Source organism: Netta rufina, assembly GCF_964035555.1.
Source record: "Netta rufina genome assembly, chromosome: 29".
NCBI lineage: Eukaryota > Metazoa > Chordata > Aves > Anseriformes > Anatidae > Netta > Netta rufina.
The window spans coordinates 3,699,580-3,723,144 of NC_140153.1; the positions used below are offsets into that span (position 1 = coordinate 3,699,580).

The 23,565-nt window shown below is 45.7% G+C and overlaps 1 protein-coding gene across 10 annotated transcripts in view; it reads left to right on the plus strand.

Moving 5' to 3' along the window:
• The window catches only part of ARNT (aryl hydrocarbon receptor nuclear translocator), a 29,440-nt gene extending 7,301 nt beyond the window's left edge, over positions 1–22,139 (plus strand). Inside the window, exons 2-24 of one of the 10 annotated variants that reach the window (XR_014619202.1) lie at positions 151–262; positions 1,435–1,479; positions 2,678–2,722; positions 5,464–5,508; positions 7,993–8,206; positions 8,364–8,577; positions 8,665–8,730; positions 8,842–8,941; positions 9,365–9,430; positions 10,549–10,634; positions 11,076–11,152; positions 11,327–11,461; positions 11,929–12,003; positions 12,803–12,954; positions 14,700–14,810; positions 15,016–15,094; positions 15,481–15,604; positions 16,184–16,283; positions 16,947–17,097; positions 17,718–17,877; positions 18,365–18,516; positions 19,297–20,683; positions 21,301–22,139. Coding sequence is in view for 9 of the 10 variants with exons in the window: in XM_084303266.1 (XP_084159392.1) it covers positions 151–262; positions 1,435–1,479; positions 2,678–2,722; positions 5,464–5,508; positions 7,993–8,206; positions 8,364–8,577; positions 8,665–8,730; positions 8,842–8,941; positions 9,365–9,430; positions 10,549–10,634; positions 11,076–11,152; positions 11,327–11,461; positions 11,929–12,003; positions 12,803–12,954; positions 14,700–14,810; positions 15,016–15,094; positions 15,481–15,604; positions 16,184–16,283; positions 16,947–17,097; positions 17,718–17,877; positions 18,365–18,516; positions 19,297–19,461 (2,474 nt within the window). In the remaining variant the exon portion in view is untranslated. Of the gene's footprint in view, positions 1–150; positions 263–1,434; positions 1,480–2,677; positions 2,723–5,463; positions 5,509–7,992; positions 8,207–8,363; positions 8,578–8,664; positions 8,731–8,841; positions 8,942–9,364; positions 9,431–10,548; positions 10,635–11,075; positions 11,153–11,326; positions 11,462–11,928; positions 12,004–12,802; positions 12,955–14,699; positions 14,811–15,015; positions 15,095–15,480; positions 15,605–16,183; positions 16,284–16,946; positions 17,098–17,717; positions 17,878–18,364; positions 18,517–19,107 lie in introns of all 10 variants that reach the window. The other 9 variants (XM_084303266.1, XM_084303269.1, XM_084303268.1 and 6 more) reach the window with 9 other exon arrangements.
• The last annotated feature ends 1,426 nt before the right edge of the window (positions 22,140–23,565 follow it).

The following is a 23,565-nucleotide window of genomic DNA, read 5'->3' on the forward strand; positions in this document are numbered from 1 at the left end:
TAGATAAAAGGACTAGAAGCATGCTGCGCAAAATCTCTACTTCAGACACTGAAACGCTCTCAATGAGAGCTCTGTGTTGAGACTACTCTGTCTGAGCTAGAGGGGGATTTGATGTAACACTCTTACGGTGTTTCTGCCCCTCCTGTTTAGAAATGGCATCAGATGTTTCCTCGCTGAATGCAGCTGTCAGCTCTGGGAACCCTGGGCCAGGTGCACAAGCTGGAGGAGCCATCGTTCAGAGAGCCAACAAGAGGCGTCCTGGGTGAGTGTGTACTCCATGGTTGGCTTTTTTAATTCTTTGCTGGATGTGTGTGAAGTGGTCTTTGGGGAAATGTTGCTCTCCTGAAGAGCAGTTGGACTTGTGATGAGGGAACTTGTCTATTTTTAAGCAGAGTGGCCAGACTCCTTCAGTTGTTCTGTATGAAGTCCTTTTCCTGTGGAGTGGCATGCTTTGTGCCATCGTATCCTATAAAACCAGAATTCTGTGTTGCATACAAAAACAGAGGGTTAAAAAGCTGAGTTAAAACTCAGAGGATAATGGGGGTTATTTGCCAAGGATTGAGACGGGAGTCATAGAAGCAGTGAAAGAAGCTGCAGTGTGCTTGTGGTAGGCTTTTTGTTTGCTAAAAATGCCTTTGCAAATTAAAAGGATATTGAGTGGCTTATTTTAAATTCCTGGCCCAAAAAACATCCTCTTAACTTCCAAGCTAATTAAAATCTGTGTTCTCTCCATCACTCGCTCTTTCCTTTACCTCCATTTGCTGAGTGATGCTCTCACTCCCCTGCAGCTCCTCCCATGCTGTCTGCTGCTTGTTCCTTGCAATTCGTTTACAAACATGCATGCTGCTATGCTGTCTCTCTGGACCAATGTTCCATCCTGAAAGGAAGTGTAGTGAAAAGCTTTTCCTCTGCCATCCCACATACACTTGTAACAGGGACAAAACATGCTTCCAACAGCACTGTGACATTGTCCATTGTCGAGCTAAGGATGACCATGCAGGTCACCAGACTGAACTGTAACTCTTGAAATGCTGGGCCCTTCTCTTTTTTTTTCCTCTTAATGCAACTGGTCCAAACTTTTGAGTTGTAAATGCTCTATTTGTGGGTTGTTGATCAGTCACTTGAGCAACAAGAAGCAGTTGCGGCAGCCTATTGTGCTTCAGATTGCTGCTGTGAGATCCAGAGCATTTGGAGTAGGAGTTTATGATGCAATGGGTGCTCAGTGGTCTGTCTTTTGAACTGTTTCCTTGCTCTGTTTCTGTTAAACACATAAAAGAAGCCCCCTTCTAAACCTTGTGGATTGTTTCATGTTCGTATTTGGGATTACTTAAATCTTCCTTTCAGGAATCATCTGCATCCCTGCAAGGACAGAAGAAAAAACATCATGTGAAGGAGAAACTGCTTGGTTAATCTCTTCTTGCTTATGTTTTTCAGGCTTGATTTTGATGATGATGGAGAAGGGAACAGTAAATTCCTCAGGTGAGAGAGAACATCACATCCAGAAGTTTCTGTTGTGTGATCTAAGTGTCTCTGCATTCCCCTCAGAGTAGGAGCTTGCTGTTTCTGTGGCTTTTCCTGTCCAGCAGTGCAGAGTTGAAAGCAACGGCTGTGAAGGAGAGGAGGCAGCGATCCACTTCCTTAAGCTCTTCCCTTTCTCTTAGTAAGCAGTATTTCTCCATCTCTGCAGCTGATGCCAAATAAAAGCTGCTATGCATATGGGGGTCTGTGAGTCTGGAGAAGGGACTGTGGTTGGGAGGAGATCCTGTTACTGCCTGGGATACAGTCTCTACCTCAAAACACCCAGGGCCAGCCCCACAATGTGATGAGGTCAGCTGCAGAGGTGAGCCTTCTGAGCTCCGGGCTCACAGCAAGGCTGGAAGCAGTGTTGCGGAACTCAGTGATGATGTTAGCGTTCAGTACCAGCACTGCAGAAGATTAAATATTTTCTGTGAATGCTCTCAGCAATCTGCTGTTTGTTTCAGCACAGCACTATAGGAGTACTGCTGCTGGCCCAAGCCCCTGTTTATTGTAGAGAAGAATCTTCTGCCAAATAGCTTGTCAGCACAACAGCGAGATGCTGAGCTTTTGTTAGGGCCTTAGATATGTATCACTTAATTCTCATCTGTTGTAAGGATGCTCCAACTACAGAGACCTCCTTGTTCCTGAGGAGTTGGCAAGCCTGCAAGTATCTCCCCTCACAACCCATATGGAATGCAGAAGAGTTGGAAGATCTCATGTAACTTATTTGTAGTCGCACTACATGGTTTGGGATTGGACAACTAATGTATGTCAGTCTGCTAGAGATGACTTCAGGATGGCTTCGAGATGATTATGGTCCTGATGATCGTAGGATTTACCTATGAGATCTTTTGGATGAAGGTGTTGGTCTGTGCTAATTGAGTCTTCAAAGCTCAGCTGAACCTATTGCTTTGTGTGTGTGTGTTCACTTAAATTACTGAGTGAAATGCCATTGTCTTTGATAGGAATGTGATGTGGGAGACATCTATGTCATAAAAGTCTACGCTTTATTTTAATTAGATAAAGGAAGAATATGGTTCTGGATTGCCTAAGCTCAGCAGAGTTTGCATTTTCTGCATGTTTTGTTAAACCTTGTTCTCTTTGTCTTTGGGAAATAAATGTAAACACTTTTTTTTTCTTCCTCTCCCCTTCCTCCTAGGTGTGATGATGACCCAATGCCAAATGATAAGGAAAGATTTGCCAGGTAAGAATCTGTTGTATTGCAATTTTGGAAGATTGTGGTGCCAAACCACCCTAACATAAGAGATCCTGTGGCACCCTTCTAATTAGCAGCTAGATTTTTCTCTCCTTTAAAGGAAGGTGCATCTTGCACCAAAGGACTGAGATATTTTCCTTTTTTTTTTTTTTTTTGGACCAGTTCATTATGAGTATGATAACTTTATCTTCTTTCTTAATATCTATTTCAGCTGTTGGCTTGGACTCTCATGTTTTTCTTCTGCCCAAGAAACTTGCAGACAAGTTTTATGCTTAGTTTAGGATTTATTTGAACAGGGTCTTCTGGCAATTTTTGTGCTTACCTGTGTGTGGCTTATATGTTCTGTGGGGGAGTAAGTCAGGCAGAAGCTTCCCTTAAACAAGGGATTGCCTAGACACTAGAGTGTACAGTAATGTTATAGGCAGTATTTTGATGCTGATTTTCTACCTGGTGGTGTCTGAGAGCAGCTCTGTACTGTCTAGTTACTTCATGGTATTCCTCAGTTTTCTGAAGACCATGAAACTAAATTTAAGTATTTTTATGAGTTTCATTTATGTTGCAGTATAACATTCTTTTTTTTTTTTTTTTTGTCAAAGTAAGCTTCTTTTGTGTATACTGTGTTATAAATTTCAGATTGTCCCCTTAGTGCAAAGGGTCATTATCTTATGTCTTGGTAGGAGGAAATAAGAGCAAATACAGAATAGTGGTCAAGATGCTATGCTTAGTCATGTGTCCTAAGGAGAGATCAGACTTCAGAAGTTCCTGAAACTGGAGTTAAAATAAAAGTGCTTGAGAACAAGGGGGAATGGACTGCCTAGTATGTTGCTTCAAGGACCCTGAGGATCAGCAGGGTGTTATGTTGGTTGTGGGGGCCTCTTCCTGCAATTTCCCAGAGGTGATGCAATGAAACTACTGGTGTAGAAATAAAGGCTTTATAAAATGTCTCTTCCCTGTTTCAGCCAGAGCTATAAACTTCTGTTAAAGTTTTAGTGCACAGAGGGAAATATTGCAAAGCCAAAATTTCAGGTCACAGTCACGCTGATCGTCTGCCAAATATCTAGGAGTGACTTCTAAGCTGAGGCTCTCTAGCTTTTAAGTGGTTTGACTTGACCTGAAATCAAGCAAATTGGAAATGTGTTTGCCAGCCCACACCAAATAACTTTATTCCCTAGTGCAAGTCATAAGCTCTGGAAACTTAAGGCATAGCAGACCCCGATAACTTAAGTGGTAGGATAATGCAAAATACCAAAAAGGCACATTCTGTAGGCAGGAATTGCAATGTTGAATGGTTTCATAGTCTCTAAAGTTAGAAGACCTACTTGTTAACTGTACAGTGGTACCATAGCTGGAGTGGGGTCTCAGATCCCTGTTACTACTGTTGTGGTATGCCCTTTGATTACCTTGGTTAACATGGACAAGGTTGGAGAAGAAAAGAGGAATATGCAACAAAACAAAGAAAAAAACCCCAACCAACCAAAAAAAAAAAAAAAAACATCACAATCCCAGAACTGAATGTTATACACCCAAAGTTGTTAAGGCCCAGGCCCAGAGCCGTTGTCTGCAGTATTTAGGACATCTGCAGTAACCTATGCACTTTAATGTAGAGGTTATCACTTGCAGTTACTGACTTGGGCAAGTCTCTAAAGGACAGTGGCAGGAGGTGAAGAGTGTTGACAAAGTTTTCAGCATTCAGACACCCTGAATGCAGGTGTAACAAAAGGATGCCACAGATCCTCTCTGCATCTGCCCCCCTTGGCTTGCTCACAGATGTTTTCCATGACTGCTGGTATCGTATCATGCTCTTTGTAACTTTCTGTTAGCCTACATCTTTCAGTACATTCTTCCTCCATCCTCAGATGATATGAAGCAAAACAGAGCATAGAAGAGAACATCACGTTTTAAGTGCTGTATTAGAACCTGTTTGAAGTTGAAAAGCGTCACAGCTGGTTAATGCTAAAATACACCTATTAGACTCCAGAAATGCACATTATACGTCTTAGTTGCTGAGCCTTTGAGTGATTGCCCACCTGCCTCACTGAGAACACATGGTTACCTTCACCTTTCCTGGCAGTAGCTCTTGAAGGATTATTTGTTATCCAAGGCAGCCAAGACTGAACCGGAAAAACTTACTAGTCTTTTCAAAACATGGTTTGCAGATTCTTCTTCCCTGAAAACTGAAAGTGCATGCAAGTTGATGGGAATGTCTGCCTGCCTTTTTGTAAATGATGTGCGTAACATCTGTGTAATTTGTCATGTAGCCATCTTGACTGTTGTCCTGAATGGTGTTTATGTAACAGCATTACAAAAATGTGGTATCTGTGAACCTTATGCTCTTTAGATTTTTTTTAAATCTGCTTTTCTGTTTTCTTAATCTCAAACAGGCTATTGATTTTTTTTATTCCCCTTTAAAGAAAGAGCAGTTTAATGTAGTCTAGACCCTCTTCTTAGTTTTGCCATTAACCTTTTAATCTTGCACAGAATGATCTGCACCTCAGTTACATGTAAAATCTACTCCTTACCTATTTTATGATTCTGATAAGCATTCTAAAACTTTAAAACAATGTAGATTAGTTTAATGTGTAATGATGCAAAGTGACTGCTTTGTTTTATGGAATTAATCTCCTGCAAAACAGGCATATCTGTAGGCTGGGTTTCCTAGTACATCTTCCCATTTTTCATTTCTTTAAACTTTTTTCCATTTTAGCTTAGCTCGCTGATTTTATTTTTAGGTCTGATGATGAACAGAGTTCAGCGGATAAGGAGAGACTTGCCAGGTAGGAGAACGGAGATTTCAAGCATGGACAAGCAGAGTATTTCCTTTCCTTTATATATCTCTAGGCATCCCTTTTCCTTTTTTTCCCCTCCTTCCCTCATCTGCTGCAGTAGAGGACTTAAAAGTGAACAGACTTCTGGAAATTGCTGTGTAATACAAATTAGGAGGGGAAAGGCATCTAGTTCCCTTATAAGAATGTCTTTGGGGAATACACAAAAGGATTTGTTCGCAGAAGACTACAGGGAAGAACGTGGTTGGACCACTGCTTTCACTGAGTATTGTAGCTTTGCTAACTTGTGCTAAATACATTTTTTCTTGTGCTGGATCAAGGTGGCAACTGCCTTGTTCTGGCCTTGGTAAAGTTTTCTCATGGGAATGCTATTGTACTGTCAAAACAGGCATTACAAAGTGTACTGGTTAATTTTTTCTACTTCTTAATTTTATGGTCCCTTAAAAACTTCCAGGAAAGTTGAAGAACAATTTAGGCTTACTGAAAGCAGGATATTTTCTTGAGTTCCTGTTTGTAGTTTCTTAGGAACCATGACTCTCGCTGAAATGACTGAAGCAGTCATTGTGAATTCTGTACCATTAATATAGAAGTGTACCCTGAGAACACGAGTTCCCAGCTGCAGGTGGTAGAGATGGTGTGTTGTCAGGACTGCATTGCTCCAATAGCAAAACATTGACCCTGAATGTATCCTTCCCTGTTTTGAACTGCAAAAACAGCTTAACTGCCAAGGCTTCTGTTGCTTGCCACCCATGGCTCATTACTGCTGCAGAGCTGAGGGTTGATAATTCATGAGTTAATGGCTTGTTTTGTGGTTTGCCATTCTGCAAACTTACCTTGTACCTTTTTTGGATTGTTTCACCCTAGATTGATTCTTAAACAGTATGCAGGACTAAAAGACTGTTCTGAATGTTGAGAATGCCATGGCTCTGGTCAGTTTACTGCCTACTTTCTGGTTTTAAACCAAAAAATAACCCTCAAACACAGTCTTCCCTAACCACAGTATTGCGTAGCTTAAATATTTGAGGAGGTAAGGAAACCTTATAGGTGAGGCTTGTGACTACCGCAAACAGCAGTGTTTTTCAGGAATTTCTCTTCCAATGACATAGTGACTCTCTTCCCAGTAGTCATTTCTTGCTGTCATGCAAGAGCCTGAAGTAAAAAACATTTGGCAGTGGGGCAAGTAAAATGTCTAATGGTTTCCCAATAGCCCTTGTAGTGGAGGTAGTTTAATTTTCACAATTGAGCATGCAAGTTTGGAGAAACTTGATTAAAGGTGAGTGTGATAATTGAAGCACTAATTTTTCTGAGAATCGATTTCTTGCAGCAAGGAGCAAGGTCAATGAATGATTGCACACACCTGGGTGTTGATAAATGCTTCATTTTTTTATCCTCTTTCCCTTGCTTATGTTCCCTCAAACACTCATGTCATTACGTTTTTCTGATCATGTGCTTCTGTGCATCTGATCCATCCTTTTGTATAAGAAACTTGGCTTTTAAGTTCTGTTTTGAAAAACCCACGTTAGTGCTGCAGTGAAATTACATGTACTAGATAAAAAGAATACAGAAATTATATTTTGACTTCTGGGGACTTGATGAGGAATTGTGCCTTGTGAGCAGACTTGCAAAAGGCATGTGAAGAACATCTGTAAGGACAGTAAATGGGCAGAATTGTTGTACTGCCTCAAGAGAAATTGTGTGCACCACCCAGGTCTTTACCTGGTAGGTGGGCTGTCTGTGTTGGCCTTGATCTGAAGAGAAATGAGGTGTACATCTCCCCTCAGAAGTTTTCCCTTCTGCCATATTGCTGGCTTTCAATGTAACTGAGAAGTATCTTCATAAAGGCACTGTAAGGTGAGGCCCCCCTTTTTTTTTTTTTTTTTTTTTTTTTTTTGTAATTTAGGTGTCCAAGTCTTAATTGCAATCCTGGCCTCCTTGTATGGTTACTGGAGATGAGTGTCTACAAGGGTGGGGGTAGCATTTGTTTAATCCTCAAAGAGGGGCTGGGATGAGTATTCTTAGCCTGTCTGAACCAGTGCTGATGGGGCCTCGCTGCTTAAAGGCAAGCTTCCTCCCTCAAGTCTGATGAATCCTACCTTAAGATCAGAGGCCATGGTAAAGGAAGAAATTCTCTGGCTTCCTGAAGTGGTGTGGAAATGGTGGAAAAGCTTCTCCCTGTTTTAAAATAGCTTAGCTCAAAGCTTTCATGAGATACTGGAGAATCAACATGATTTAAAATGAGGCTCTCTTGTCTGCAGCGAAGGAGGTCCAACTGTAGACTCTTCTCCTTGCACTTGTTCCTGCGTTCCTTTATGCACGACCAGCATGCGAGACGCTTGTAGTCCTAACTCCTGATGACCCTGATGCATTTCTGTATTTTGCACCTTGGCCTTGTGGAAGCATCGCCATAGGAAAATGGCTGAGCCTTCTGGCCTGTTAGTAACTTTGTCTTCCTCCTTTCCCCCCTGGCCTTTTTAGGGAAAATCACAGCGAGATTGAACGTAGGCGAAGGAACAAGATGACTGCCTACATCACAGAGCTGTCAGATATGGTGCCTACCTGCAGTGCCCTGGCCCGTAAACCAGACAAGCTTACCATCTTGCGCATGGCTGTCTCTCACATGAAGTCTCTGCGTGGCACAGGCAATACCTCCACTGATGGCACCTACAAACCCTCCTTTCTCACTGACCAGGTCTTGCCTTAATGCTACTTTGTGGGAAATACTGCAATTACAGGGGGAGAGGGGAAATTAAATTGTGGGTGGGGGAATTAGGTGCCTGGGGTGAGTTTAGAGAGTGTCACCTGCTTGTCTGTGGAGTTAAGAGCATGTCTGTCTGTTGTGAATGCAGGAACTGAAACACCTGATCCTAGAGGCAGCCGACGGCTTTCTGTTCATAGTGTCCTGTGAGACTGGGAGGGTGGTGTATGTCTCTGATTCTGTGACTCCTGTCCTGAACCAGCCCCAGTCTGAATGGTTTGGCAGCACCCTATACGACCAGGTGCACCCAGATGACGTGGGCAAGCTGAGGGAGCAGCTTTCCACATCAGAGAATGCACTGACAGGTAAAGCAGCCTGAGAGAGGATTGGCAGGGGTGGGCAGCGTGAAAGCCATCAAAGGACTTGGTTGGATCAAAACCTTCCCTTTGTAGAAGGAACCAAACCCTGGTGCCTTTCTAACAAGGATCCTGCAGCCCCCCCTGAGAATGCATCTAAAGGTACCACTGGTGACACTTATATCTCACTAGTTTCCTAATGCGTTACCTGGTGCCTGTGTTGGGGAAAGGACTCAAATTGCGATAGCATCTTGTTTTTACTGCCTTCTTTAGGTCGCATCCTAGATTTAAAGACAGGTACTGTCAAGAAGGAAGGCCAGCAGTCCATGAGAATGTGCATGGGTTCACGAAGATCTTTTATCTGCCGAATGAGGTAATGGAGAGAGTCCTTGGAAGTCTCATTAGAGCCTGAAGCTGAACTTGCCAATGTCCCCTTCATACCTTTATTCCAGCGCTTTTTGCTCATTCTGCCAGACAAGATATAACATGGGGTGAGCTTTCCACACAGAGCTAGCAGTTGAGAGCTAGAGGTTTTTCTTTGCCCGGTGCTAAAATAGCTCAACCGTTGATGTAGGAGGTCCAGTTTCAAGTAACAATTTATTTTGACCCGATGTGTCATCACAGTTCTGGAAGTCTGTAGAATGAGTGCTTTTGACTTGTGTGATGGAGCTTCAAAGGTGCTTCAAAGGTTTATCCCCATTTATAGAGTACTTTGTCTTATTCAAGATTGTTTTGATGGAAAAACAATCCAGGAAAGACAAAAGCCTTTCCCCTCTCACTTATAATTCTGGTACAGGTGTGGCAACGGCTCAGTGGATCCAGTTTCTGTAAATCGTCTCAGCTTTATGAGGAATCGCTGCAGGTAAATAACACAAGGGTTATGGTCAAGCCCTTTGCATTGCTAGGAACAAAAGAAATGACAGTTCTGACAGTGGTGGGGACACAGCGTGGTTAGTGACTGTATAGGGTGGGCTAGTATAGCTCATAGAGCTTGGAGACAACTGCTGGAAGATGAAGTACCAGTATGTCGGTGAAGATAGTCCTGAGAAATGTTAGTTCTTTACTCCATACTTGGGGTCTTAAGTCAGTTTAAAATGTGTTCTACAAAACTGTTGTTGTTGGGTTCTGGTGCATATTATCCCAGTGTTAATTTGAAGCTGAGACAAATTCCAAACTACTGGGAGCCACCCAGATGGAAAGCAGTTCTTCAGGAAAGGACCTAGGAGTCCTGGTGGGCACCAAGCTGAACATGAGCCAGCATTGTGTCCTTGCTGCTAAGAAAGCTGATGGCTGCACTAAGCAAAGTATTGCCAGCAGGTCAAGAGAGGTGATCCTTCTCTACTCAGCATTGTTGAAGCTGCATCTGGAGTGTTAGTCTCTCTTTGTACAGGACAGAGACATGCTGGAGACAGGACAGAGACATGGTGGCCCTATGGGGGCCACCAAGATGTCCAAGGGATTGGAGCACCTTTCTTAAAAGAGGCTGAGTGCTGGGACTGTTCAGCCTGGAGAAGAGAAAGTTTGGGGGGATCTTACCAATGTGTCAAAGGGAGGGTGCAAAGAGGGTGGAGCCAGGCTCTTTTCAGTGGTGCCCAGTGCCAGAACAAGAGGCAGCGGGCACAAACTGCAACACGAGAGGTGCCCTCTGAACATCAGGAAGCACATCTTTACTGTGCAGGTAACAGTGCTGAAACAGCTTGCCCAAGGAGGTTGTGGAGTCTCCTTCAAAAGCCACCTAGACTTGGGCATCTGTCTCTAGTTGGCTGTGTTTGAGCAGGGGGGGCAGACACAGATGGCCTCCAGAGGCTCCTTCCTATATCTTAGTCATTGTATGAGTTTTGTCTTTACACCTTTTGGGTTTATGTCAAGTCTCTTCTTTACCCTGAAGATGTTGTGTGGAATTTTTTTTAAATACAAGTATAAAACTTGCCTCATCCAGTTTAATATATAGCACAATCAGAACTGTTTCTCTCTCCCAAGGAATGGCTTAGGTGCAGCAAAAGATGGTGAACCTCACTACGTTGTGGTGCACTGCACAGGTTACATAAAGGCCTGGCCCCCTGCAGGTAATGACTTAGTGAAAGCATTCAGATATGTCCATTTCTAAAAATGTAGTTTGAAATTGTCCATTCTCTGAACTGAATGTGCAAGCAAATACTTTCTAAATGTATCTGTTACTTGGTCATTTTAGGATTGAACTAATTTTTGCAGATGCTGGAACACAGAAGTGTGTGTCTAAGCAGTATTCTCTGTAGAGGATGAAAATTATATTAGGCTGTCTAATTTACTAGCTAATTCTGAAAGTTACAGAGATCTTGAACTTTTCTGGCAAGAAAAGGGAGGGGGGAGGCAGCTTAATGTACTGAATTCCTTCATGGGAAAGGATATTGAATTAAAAAACAGGGTGGAGAGATGTGTTGAAGTCAGAACTGCATGCCTTTTTTCCTCTGAAATCAGCAGTTCTTCCTGTATTGACCTTGCTGGAACTTTTGGCACTCCCCTCTCAGGTGTTTCACTGCCTGATGATGACCCGGACGCTGGCCAGGGCAGCAAGTTTTGCCTCGTGGCTATTGGCAGACTCCAGGTGTGTAGCATCTTTAAATGGTTCAACATTGCCTTGTCCTAAGAGTCCACAGAGTTGAACTGTTCTGTCTGAAGTTGTTCCCTGACTTCCAACAAATCTGACTGCAGGGCTGCCAGGCCAGGAGAAAGCGGCTCTGACAAGATCTGATAACAATGTACGTGTCTTACCTTGCAGGTCACTAGCTCGCCCAACTGTACAGACATGAACAATGTTTGTCAGCCAACAGAGTTCATCTCCCGACACAACACTGAAGGCATTTTCACCTTCATAGATCACCGCTGTGTGGCTACTGTTGGCTACCAGCCACAGGTGAGAAAATGACAGGAGCTTTCTAAGAAAGAACTGCTGTTCAAACTTGCTTTTTCCTACTCCCTCTTTCGTACATCATGGTTCTGCTTGTCTTAATAAATTTGATTAAAACAGTGCCCAGCCACTAAACCAGGCCTGTGTTTCTTCTCCAGCAGTTGCTTTTTCATCTGCTTTTTCAAAGTGCTTTGATCATTGGCAGGGTGGGTGGCTCTGGGTTATGTTAAATGTCAATTAAGATTGTTTTTTCCTACTTTTGAGTTAGAGATCAAATGTTAGTCAAATACTGTTGTGCTTCTCTCTAAAATACAGCACACCAGTTCCTGCACTTGGTTTGTGTAACAATGATTTGGAAAGGGGGAGCAGTAACTACCTGTCAAAAATAGAATTAATGGGGCAGACCTGAAAGAGGAAGCGTGCCTGCCAGATGAAAGCTGGCTTGATTTCTCTCCCAATTCCTTTAAAATTAGGAACTTCTGGGGAAAGACATTGTGGATTTCTGCCACCCAGAAGACCAACAGCTTTTGCGGGACAGCTTTCAGCAGGTAAAGAACTTAAACTACCAATTTGCATGCATAGTGGTATCCAACTTGGAATCTGTCTTGTTGCTTGCAAAGCAGCAAAAATAACTGGAAAACCAAAAGAGTAAACCTTAGCTATTACTTCTTTGTCCAATGGCAAGTGGTTACAGATAGTCACGTAACTGAATGCGAAAAACAAAGCAGAAGCATCTGATATCTAACTCTTGAATTCATCCTCTGGCTGCTGATCCAGTCTGCTTTTAGGGCCAGAGACATGGCTACAAAGTGCATACCTGAATGCCATGCTTCTGTGGCTGAAACACTGGTTCATCTCTAGGGCCCAGCCAAGTGGTGCAGAACTCGAAATGGATGTGGTTTGTTTGTCCTGTTGTGGTTACTCTTATTTCTGAGGGCGTTGGACTTGTGGCAGGGCAGGTAAGACTGCCCATGTGCTTTCATGACTCCAAAAACAGCTGCTCATATCCATTTGTCCAAATAGCTGGAATCAGAAGCAACAGCGTGCGCTTCATTTGCTGGAGGTTTTCTCATACATCTCACCAGTGCAAAGAGATAAATAAAATATAAGCCAAAATGGTAATATTAGATTTAATACCCCCACCACCACCATCATTCGGTATTCAAGATAGCATAAGGGAATGGTAGCAGTGCTGTTTAGCTGGGAAAAAAGTGAGATATGGTCTTGTAGGCTTTCAGGCAAAGGGCCATCACAAGTTTTTAATGGGGGGTGGCTTGTGCTCAGAAGCAAGTTGCTCTTCAACACCTTCTTTTATCAGGTACTACTGATGGCATTACGTTTTTTTAGGTGGTGAAGTTAAAAGGCCAGGTTCTGTCAGTCATGTTCCGATTCCGATCCAAAAACCGGGAATGGCTCTGGATGAGAACCAGCTCCTTTACCTTCCAGAACCCCTACTCGGATGAAATTGAGTACATCATCTGTACCAACACCAACGTCAAGTATGTACATGGAAATGACTTGCCAACCATCAGTGATAGCACGTGAACCTGATGGGATCTTGTCCCAGAAAAATCAGCAACACAGAGCCACAGGAGCTTTGGCCTCTATTCCTCACCGAGCTTCCCATCAGTTTGTGCTTAGGCCCTGGAGAAATCACTAAGTCCCTCTTTTCCAGGCACTAGAGGACTATGAAGTGCAAGAAATTTAATTCCTTTGGCTGTCTCAGTTGTATAGCTTAGCAAGCCGGCAAAGTTCAACTCTACCAGTGCCTTGTCTAACTCTGTTTACTGGAGCAAGTTTTCTGTTTGCATTCAGAGCTAATATTAGTGAATATGAGTGAAGTCCAGATTTGAATGCAGCTCTTGCCTTCCTGTGGCAGTCCAGGAGGGCAGCTGGTCCACAGTGGTTTTTCATGGGAGCAGAGCTGTCTGTAGTTGATGGCAGAATGTAAACGCTTTTTTCTTCCACTGCTGTAGTTTGACCTTGGATTCAGGAATGAGCTCATGAGTGATGCTCTGGGCAAGCTGCCATCATTTCTGCTCCTTCTTTCTCCTCTTGACTATTTTAGTAGGTTGGTAGTGTACATTGTTCCACCGCTGCATCTCCCTTGGGAGTGATCAGAGCTGCTGTCTTTTCCCATGGGTTAGCTCCAGGCCCATTACACAAGAGCAGCAACTGAAATGAAGAAAAAAAATTGCCTGTATGTTGTTCATAGCTTCAGACCTGGTGGGTGCCCCAGATGGAATCTTTCCAAACCAGGCAAGCAGAAGGCTAGATTGCTTGTGCCTGTGGGCAGGTGAAAAGCCAGGATTTTTTTTCTTTTTCAGTGAGGAAAAGTCCTGGAGTGCAGGTAGCACTTCTTCCCTTCCTCCAGTTAGCAAGATGATGCTTTCTGATAAGAGAGTATTAAGTGTTGAGCACTTGGCTTTAGAGAACTGCAGTCTGAGCGCAGGGCTGAAGTCTGATGCAGATCTGATACAGGCCTTAATTCCTGCCCTAGCATTAGAGATATCTCTTTGAACTCATTTGTTCCACGCACATCCATTCTCATATCCGTATACAACTTCTAAATACACTGCGCAAATTCAGAGCAGATAAGCACTAATCTGTCTGATTGCTTGTGGTGCCGTTTATCTATGTGCATCTTTGGTAGGTTTTGTGTAAAATTGTTTCATCTTTGAGATGGGGTACTACTTCAGAATCAGCAGCTTACAAAAGAACTCTTGAGAAAATGTTGTATTTCTCTTCCTTTCTTGTGGGAGGAAAATGTGTTTAACTAAATTCTGACAGTTAACAGAAGAACATAAAGAACTGCACCAGTGTCTTGGGCTTAAAAGCTAAAACTGCTGGTGGTTTCTGCAGGCTCCAGCTCTGGAGTGTCTGATGTAGATCTGAATGGAAAACTTTGGGGGTTTTTAGGACCCCACAACCTGTGCTTGTGCTTTAACAATGATGCTGAACTGGCCAGGCTTCCGGCATAGGTTATTAATTGTTCCCCTGCTCGGTGACTGAGTTGAAGGGGGCAGACAGCCCTCTGGCTCACAGCCATTAGCATTGTATTACGGGATCACCACCACCCCTTTCAGAGACAATGGAAATGGAGTGGAAGGATCCTTCACTTGAATAGGTTTTGCAAAAATGGTTTCCAGTCCTGTCTGAGACAGACATGTTCTCCTACAAGCAGTAGCCAGCTGTTTGCTTTCATTTGGTATTTTTTAAATGTGTTTTTCTCCTTTGCTTTAAGGAACTCAAGCCAGGAATCTCGGCCTGCCCTTTCAAACTCTATGCAGAGGCCCCAGCTGGGGCAGAGCGTCAGTCTTCCCCTGGAGATGGGCACAGCACAGCTGCCCTCAAGGTCAGGAGGTGCTCAGCTCCTTTTACCATGCCTCTCTTGCTGGTTCTGCCCTCCTGTCAAATAGTCTTCCTACCCAAACTTTCCTCTCTGCAGCAGTGAACTCCTCTGGGCTAATGAATCATTGGTGTAACCACAGAGTATCTGTTTCCTTGGCAATCGTTTTTAGCAGACTCTATTCTCCTGTTACAGACGCTTTCTATTTTAGGCAGCAGCAGCCGCCACAACAGACAGAGTTGGAGGTGGTCCCAGGAAGAGAGAGTCTGTCTGGTTACGACCACTCACAGGTAAATCTATAGGGATTTCAGTTACTCCTTACATTTGTTGTCCTGCATTATTTAAATAGCATTTTGCTGGGGCTTTAAAAGTGGCTGCATAAGACTGAGTTGAGATTGTTGGAAACTTGAATAGGAAAGTATTCTGACCTGAGTTCTGCGGATCTGCTTGCTCAGTTTTCATCTACCCTTGTTGAACTCTCCTTGCTACGTCTGTGTCAGTTCTCTGCCAGCCTGAAATGGCCATGCTGTCCTGATGAAAGCACCTAGGAGTCAGGAGAGCAGCGTAGCCTCCTGCATGTGAGGTCTTTGTGTATAGAGCCCTCAGCTGTTCTCCTTGCTTGCTGACTTCCTTTGTGCCTGATGTACTCATGGCTCACACTTGTACCTGCTTCCAGGTTTCTGTTCAGCCTGTGACTGCTGCTGGCCCAGAACACAGCAAGCCATTGGAGAAAGCAGAGAGCCTTTTTGGTCAGGAGAGGGACCCAAGGTTCAGTGAAATCTACAGCAGTATCAATACAGGTAGGGAACGCTGGGCTTGTGAGATGCATCTGGGGGCATGTTTATCCGATTTCCGTTTTGATTCAAGTGCTCTTTGCTCAGTCATGCAGAGCAGCTCTGGATGCAGAGGTTCAGCATGACTCTGGCAGCCTAGGTCTTGCAGAACAGTGGTGACTTTGACACTGGGTGAATAACTCCTGAGTACGCTAAGGTGCTGTTGTAACACTGTTGTCCTGCAGCCAGTGTGTTGCTGGAGAGGTGTGGGAAGGGGGTGGGTGATAAATTGTTTCCAGCTCTGTGTCAGACTGCCTGCCTTAGTCTGATCCTTCATGTTTGACCCCAGAGATACTTCCTAGTCTGAACATAGGATGTAGTGGATGCTTTATCCCCAGCAGACCTTAATACAAAGTTTATTAGGAAGTGGAGAGGAAATCAAACTAAATGGGATTTTACAAAAGCATCTGGAGTCCGTGTCTGGATAAGGAACAGTCACATATGATGCTTTGGCTCAAAACAGTATTCTTTCACATAGGCATGTCTCTTGCTGGCTTGTTCTCTGTCCCTGTTCCTGCTGGTGACTCTCTTGACTTCTCTCCACAGACCAGAACAAAGCCATTCCTGCTAGCACAGTCCCTGCCAACCAGCCCATCTTTCCACAGGGTAACACTTTTACTCCATCACGGCCTGCCGAGAACTTCAGGTGAGGCTTCCTGTGCTGGGCATTGAATGGCCTTGTGTTAGCTTTATCTTGTCCTGCAGTTGTTCCAGTTCAGTTTGTGTCTTCCTCTGCAAAAGATGTGGACTCTTAGCCCCAGTGTGCATGGCAGTGATTGTCCATACATTCCTACATAGTGTGCACAGAAAATGCAGGGGGAGCCCATCCAGGCCTCTTTCCCTTTGAGGGGTGGGGAGGCAAGGGCTTCTGTACCCCACTCTACTGTCTGGTGCCACTCGGCTCTTGGTCAGAGGTACAGGAGCTTTGAGGGGGCCCTCCTCAGTTGGCCCAGCATCTCCTCTGCTGTACAAGTCCACATCCTCATCATCACCTCATCAGACTTTTTTCCTGATATCCCTCTGCTGTTTTGCTTACTGAAGCTTATCTGTGGGGTAGCTATAGCTCTTGGACATGCCTAGACTGTAGTGTAAGAATTGAGCTGGGTGAGAGTAGTCCTGCTTACAAACCCAGCAGCTCCTGCTAGCTGTCTGTAGCAGGGCAACGTGTTGAACACTGGCATGTGAGCAAAGTTACTCCATGTTTCTGGGCTCACTTTCCCCTACCAGTAAGTTGCATGGATGGTGTTTTTGCTTGCTTGTCCTGTATGTGATACCTAGCATCCTTCTGAGTGCCTCTCCCTTCTTCCAGGAGCAGCAGCATGGTACCTCCTGTGAACATTATTCAGCAACAGCCCTCATCAGCAGGCCGGATCTTAGCACAGATTTCACGCCACTCCAACCCTGCTCAGGTCAGCGGAACCAACTGGGCTCCGGGGACTCGGCCACCATTCACACCCCAGGTAGCAAAGTATGAACCCTCAGTGCAAGCCCTGAGCCCCCACCGTGCCACAGGCCCTTCTCATCAGCATGAATCAACCTGCTTTAACTCGCTAGCAGAGCAGTGCTGTGTGTTGAGTGCTTTTTACTGCTCACATTGGCATTTGAATAGCTTGAAGGGTTGCAATACCAATGGCTGTTGGGGTGAATTGCTGGGCTACGCTGTGCTCTCTACTTTACCCCACACCTCACCAAAGTTGTTGGTTTTAATTAGTTCCTTTCTACTATTTTCTCAGTAGAAATATTAGAGGAAGAAGAGATGGGAGGGAATGTGTTTGCTGCTTTGAGTGCTTGAAGTAGTCTAAGACCCTTTTTTCCTTTCCCGTCATTGTCAGCTTCTTGTTGCATTAGGTGCTGTGCAAATGCAGGCAAAGATAAGCACTTTGCTTTGAAAAAAGTGTTTGGCACAATTTAGGGCAGATGGGCAAGAATGGAAAGGGGACATACTCTGTATACGTACTTTCTCCTTTGGAGACAGGTCATTAGGTGTGAAGCTGGGCCAGTCCAACTTCTCACTCTAGTTAAAATGAGGGTGCAAATAACAGCATCTCTCATTCCTCTCCCATTTCTTGTTGTTGTTCAGCAAGTGGCATCCCAAACAGTGAAGACTCGGCCCCCTTCATTCAGCATGGGGACTTTCCAAGGCACCCCATCCTCCTTCAGCCCAATGACAGCACCTGGCTCTACTGCTTCCCCCAGTGGCACTGCTTACCCAAACCTTGCCAGCCGTGGCACTGGCTTCAGTGAGTACAGCTTGGGGGGTTGGGGAGGTTGGTGGAGTACCAACAAAATCTCATCAGAATAGAGCTGAGTGCATTAGTCAGATACTGTCTTGATGTGATAGTGCTCTACAGTATTTGTTGTATGTTGGGAAAGCCCAGATGTTAAGAGCACAGCTAAATTCTTGCTTTGGCAGATGCTGCCCTTAACAGATTTAACAATACTCATAGTGCAAGGGTCCTGGACAGGTGAGTTTCAATCAATTTTAAGGCCAAGTGAGAGAAAACAAACCCTTCTGGACACCTGCATCTGTTGTTCTGCACCGTAGATGGGCAGAACCAGACAAATGTTTTAATGCATGTGACAGTTTAGTGGCTCTCCCTAGAGGGGAGATCTCACCCTGTTCCTGGTGTAACAGCTAGACACCACAAATGAGTTGCGCGCTTTGAAATACTGAAAAACCCCAGGTTGCACCTAGAAAAACTTGCTGGCTTGTTCCCTCTTGAACAGCAACAGAGGCAGCGCAGACCCCCACTCCATTCCAGACACGGGCAACAGAAGGTGTGGGAATGTGGCCGCAGTGGCAAGGACAGCACCATGGCCCGCCGTCTGGGGAGCAGCACGTGCAGCAGCCGCAGCCAAGTCAGCCTGAGGTCTTCTCAGTAAGACGGTGCTTTTTTTTTTAACCTCCTGTGTGAGGACTGGTGAAGGCCAAAGTTGTGGGGATGAACGGTGTTTGCTTAGGTGTGGGCTGAAGTGCAGGCATCTTGTCCCTGTTTAATAACTGGTGAAGTATCAAACTTCTGAGTAACCTGGTGGAGTTGGAACCAGGAAGCAGAGGGCAGAAATGCCTTGGCTGGACTGGCTTTGTGTTTTGATGTGTTACAGAATCAGCACAAAGCTCTGCCAGTTTTGCAGCTGAATTAACCCTTCTAGCTATAACTTACAAAAAACAAAACTCCCACCAACAAAAAGAACACCAAAATTTGCAAAACCACATAAGGTGAAGATAACTCTGGAGTTCATATTCCTCCTGTGAGATGGTGCTCCCAGTTTTCAAAAGGGAGACAGTACAGTCACTGCTTGTGATTTAAATTCACTGTTCTCCTGCAACCTCAGACACAAGCCTTATGTGCCCTTGAGAGGGAAGTTGACATCTTGTCTGCAGTACCTCCTCTAACAAACTAATCGGTGACTAAATTACCAGTGTGCTATCCTAGTCCAGATATAACTCTGTTCTTATATCCTCACAGGACATGCTGACAATGCTGGGAGACCAAGGACCCAACTACAACAATGAAGAGTTCCCAGAACTGAATATATTCCCTTCTTTTTCAGAATAAAACAAGTGCTGGGGAAAGCAAACTATAGCTATATATAATATCCATGTGTAAAGGAAAACACCTAAGTCTTTTTTTTTTTTTTTTTTTTTTTTTTCAAAGACTGCTGAACTTTCTAAACACTTCCAACCTTCTGGAGGCAAAGCTCTGCCTGACAGCCTGGAGGATGGGTGGCCTGTGCAGGAAGATGATGCTGTGGTTTCGGGCATCTCCTCCATGCGGTGCTGGCAGCGAGGACTGTTTGCCAGGAGGATTGAGGAGCACTAGAGTTCTGTGAGAGCAGCTATGCTCATTGCCTGATGGCCCCACATTTCCAGAACTGCTTGTGAGCAGTTTTTGTTCAGCATACTGGGTTGCTAGGGGGGGATTCCAGTCTGGATTGCAGACAGCCTGCCTCTTACCCCAGAACTCATAAGGTGGCTCATACTGTTCTATTTCAACCTTCTATATTGTGACTCTTTTCTATAAAACACAAAAAGTATTGTAACTTTTTAAATATTGGAAGAAACTCTTCCAAGTGTGAGCTCTGTATAACAGAAGTCTGGAGGATGCTTGGGTAAGAATCTTTGTCAAAAGCAAGCTTTCTTGTCAGGAGTCACCTACTGGTGGAAGCTTTGGTGTCTTTGGAAGGTTGTTACAGTGTCTCCAGTCCGGTGTGCTTTATTTAGATTCCCATGTTTGCAGGCATGTTGGTGTGTGTTTGGACACCATCTCTTCTGTGAACTGTGCAATCAATATGGGCCTCTGTCAGTGTGACACGTAAACTCTCTTGGGGCCCAGTCATTCGTGTGAATGACAGGATAGTTACGAGCCATAAAAATATTATGTATGTAGCTTTTTTCTTGATGCATCAGGTTTGCAGCTGATGGTTTCATGCTGTCATGAACCAATGTTTCAATGGGCGCTTTTTTGGGGGGGGGAGGGATAGGGTGGATTGGACTGCTCTGCACTTTCCATGCAACTTTACCATTTCTAGATCAAGTTTCTCACCTTTATTTTGGAGCTAGATGTCTGGTTCACTGCACAGAGGCCCTGGATTCATTCAGGAACTGGCTAGGAAACTGCATTTTTCACTACGTGCTCTGAACAGCAGTGTTCACTCTTACATTCACAGTCTTAAAGAAAAATTCCTGCTATGTGGTGACGCTGTTGCCAAATCACAAAATGGAGGAGAGCAGAAGAAAAGGGATCAGAATGATTTAAAAAGATATTAATAAATCTTGACTTTGTATCTGCTGGATTCTTCAGCAGAAAAACTTGTGGTAAATCTTGCTCTCCTCAGGCTGTGTAGGGTCTGGAAGAACAGTTTGATTCCCTCTGTGATGGCAAGTTGTGCTTAAATTTCAACTGGAGGATTTGTTCATTGTGGAGTTTGACTTGGAAGGAAACAGCATAACTGCAGTGGAGAAAGAATATTAATCTTTCCTGGAAACCTGGTTTTGTTTTGGATGAAGTCTGCTGAGCATTTCTCCCTCCTCCCTGCATGTTGGTGAGACCCCCCTGTGGAATGGCATCCTCTTTGGTGTGGTGAAAGGAAGGGTTGTGGTGACTTTCAGGTCTCAGTGGTGAGGGGAGAACCTCCAAAAAGCAGATTTTGGAGACTTACCTAGCAGATAATGTCTGTATGGGGAAGGCTTTGAGTGAAACATTTGTGTTACTGTAAAGTAAAAAATGAATTTCAGTATTTACAAAGACACAGAGAAGTTCCTCTTCTGTGGAAGTGGAACAGAACTTTCCTTTTTTTTTTTTTCCTCCTGCCTTTGTTGGGGAAGGAAGACTCTTGAAATTTTGCTTCAAATTTACCTATGAAAAATGCAAACCTCCTATTACAGAGCTGGGAATCCTCCCTTGATCAATCCCCCATCTTTTTTTTTTTTTTTTTTTTTTTTTTTTTTTTTTTTAAATCCAGGGAAACTGCTACCAGCAATAACTGTGTTGGGTCCCTCTTTGCCTGCAGGAGCCCATCATGCCCCATGCTGTCTCTCTTGCCAGTTCACTGGTTGTCAGGCTGTGGAGTTTCCTCAGGCTTAGAGGAGATCTATTTTGTATAGTATGGTGTTAACTGTCCCAGGTGTTCATACTTGGGTTCGTGGTGCATGCTTGCAGGACAAAGGGGGTGTGTGAAGGACTAGCATCAAACCACACTGTCCTCCAGTGATGAAGCTGTTCTTACCTGACCAGATGGAGAATGGATCAGCACTTCCCTGTCAAAAGAAGAGGAAAATTCTTCTTTCTACATAAATCAAGCCCTGGGTATTGGAGGGGAGCTTGACCTTTTTTGAAGCTACAGCTCTGATACTTTCCGGACTGATCTCCAGCTGTTGAGCTCTGTCCCAGGGCAGCAGTGGGAGCTGGACTTGCTGTTGGTGCTTTGAACCCACCCCTGAACACATCAGGACCTTGGGGGCTGCATGGAAAAAAAGATGAAACTGTTAGGTCTGTATCTCCCCGGGCTTAGAGCATGTTTCTCCCTTCCCTCCTGCCCATGGGCATCTAAGCTCTGGTGGGTGATGCTGTTGCAGACCCCGGGTTTCAGGTCCTGCCATGGACAATTCAAGCAGCTGGGGAAAATAGGCTGAGCAGCCAGCAAATGCCAAGCCTGTTGGGGGAAAAAATTGCCAAGTCTGTTGGGAAATGTTGGCCTGGCTGTGGTGCTGGCAGCAGCTCAGGACCAGGAGTGGCAAGGGGCTGGTTGGGTTTTGGCACCTGTGCCCTTCCTCATGCTGCTCGAGGGACAGAGCTGGGGAGGGCAGGGGGTGTGATGGGACAGCAGGGGGTGAGGAGTGTTCCATCATGTTCTGTTTTGATAATTGTATTTTTCAATGTGTGTGGGGGGTGTTTTTTCATACAATTGCTTGGGGCAGGCAGGAGCCAACCCTCCTCTCTGGGGGCTTGTTTTGGGCCCAGGGCTCTGTCGGTGCAGGGGTTGCAGATGATTATATGTAGCAGAGATTTTACAACAAGATATTTTCCCTTTTTCAAAGCTCTGTGTTATTGCTGCCTCCTTGCTTGCCTCCCCTCTACCACCTCCAGCTTTTGCCCTGGGGCTGTGCCCCTGTCAGGGTTGCCCCGAATCCCCTTTCTGAGCCTGGCAGCGATGCCAGGCCAGCACGGAGGGGTCGGGTGCCTACCTACTGCCTGTTCCCGAGCTCTTCCCTTCCTTCCCCTCCCCCCTCTTTAATTGCTTGCAGATTGTGGTCTGGAACCCATTAGCAGCCCTTGTGATCTGCTGGCTCGTGTTGGAGCCTGGCTGGGGCCTGCGTGGATTGCCTTGCCCTCCCTGCAGCTGGGGAGAGTGCACCTCCCTGGTACCCCCGTTAGCCCTCCTTGCCCCTGACCCATCTCCAGCCCCTGCCTGGTGCAGGTTGGGGCAGGGGAGCGTGGCCCTGAGCTGTGCTGTGGCTGCGGGGCTGTGGCTCAATCACATGCAGACGAGTCAAGGCCCCGTGCTTAGGGCCGCCTGGGGGGGTGGGGGGTGAATGTGTGGATGTGTGGCAGAGCTCTGGTCTGATTCAGCCCCTGCTCCTCAGCAGCTGGGGAGGGTGCACTTGGGGGGGGGGGGGCAGGGGCAATGGTGGAGGATGTGGGTCCCTCCCTCTGAGGGGAGCCTTTGGGGATGGTGGCATGGATGCAGTGCAGCCCCCGTCCTCTCAGTGCCCCTTGCTCCTAGCGTGGCCCTGGGGTGGTTCATCCCTGTTTGGGTGAAGATGTCCCTGTGGGGTCTGCAGGGACAGGGGTGGTGAATGCAGGCATAGGGATGGTGGTGTCACAGCAGGGCCCTCTGGAATGTGAATAAGGAGGGTTTTCTGACTCGTCCCCATGGGAGCCACATGATGGGGTGACAGTCACAGCAGAAAGCACCGTCTGGCCCTGCTTCCCCATGGCCATGCTGCCTGGACGCAAGGCTGGGCCACGGGGCCGCAGCTCTCCCAGACCCGTCCCCCCCAGCGGGGGCTGGGTGTCTGGGGTGGCCCAAATCCTGCCCCAGCAGGAGGTCACAGAGCGGGAGAGCAGCCACAGGCAGAGCTGGGGCCCTATGCTGAGTGCTCCAAGCATTGCACAATGACCCTGAACTGCTCAGGCCTAATCCTGCTGTGCGATGCCGCTCCTGAAGCAAGCGGGTGCTCAGCCCTCTGTGGGGTGCTGGGCTGGCTCGGGGGTCTCCAGCGGGGCAGCAGAGTGCCCCTGGGAACAGACCCCAAGCTGCTGGTCCCTGGGCTGGGGCTGACTCAGCTCTGCCCTACAGCATCACGTGAAGCCAGGGTAGAGCTCTTGCCATACCCCCCTCCCTTCTCCCCCCTCCTGTTTCCTCCTCCTCTCCAACACTGTGCAATCCCAGGCGACTGCCAAAATTTTCCAGCTGCCTCCAAC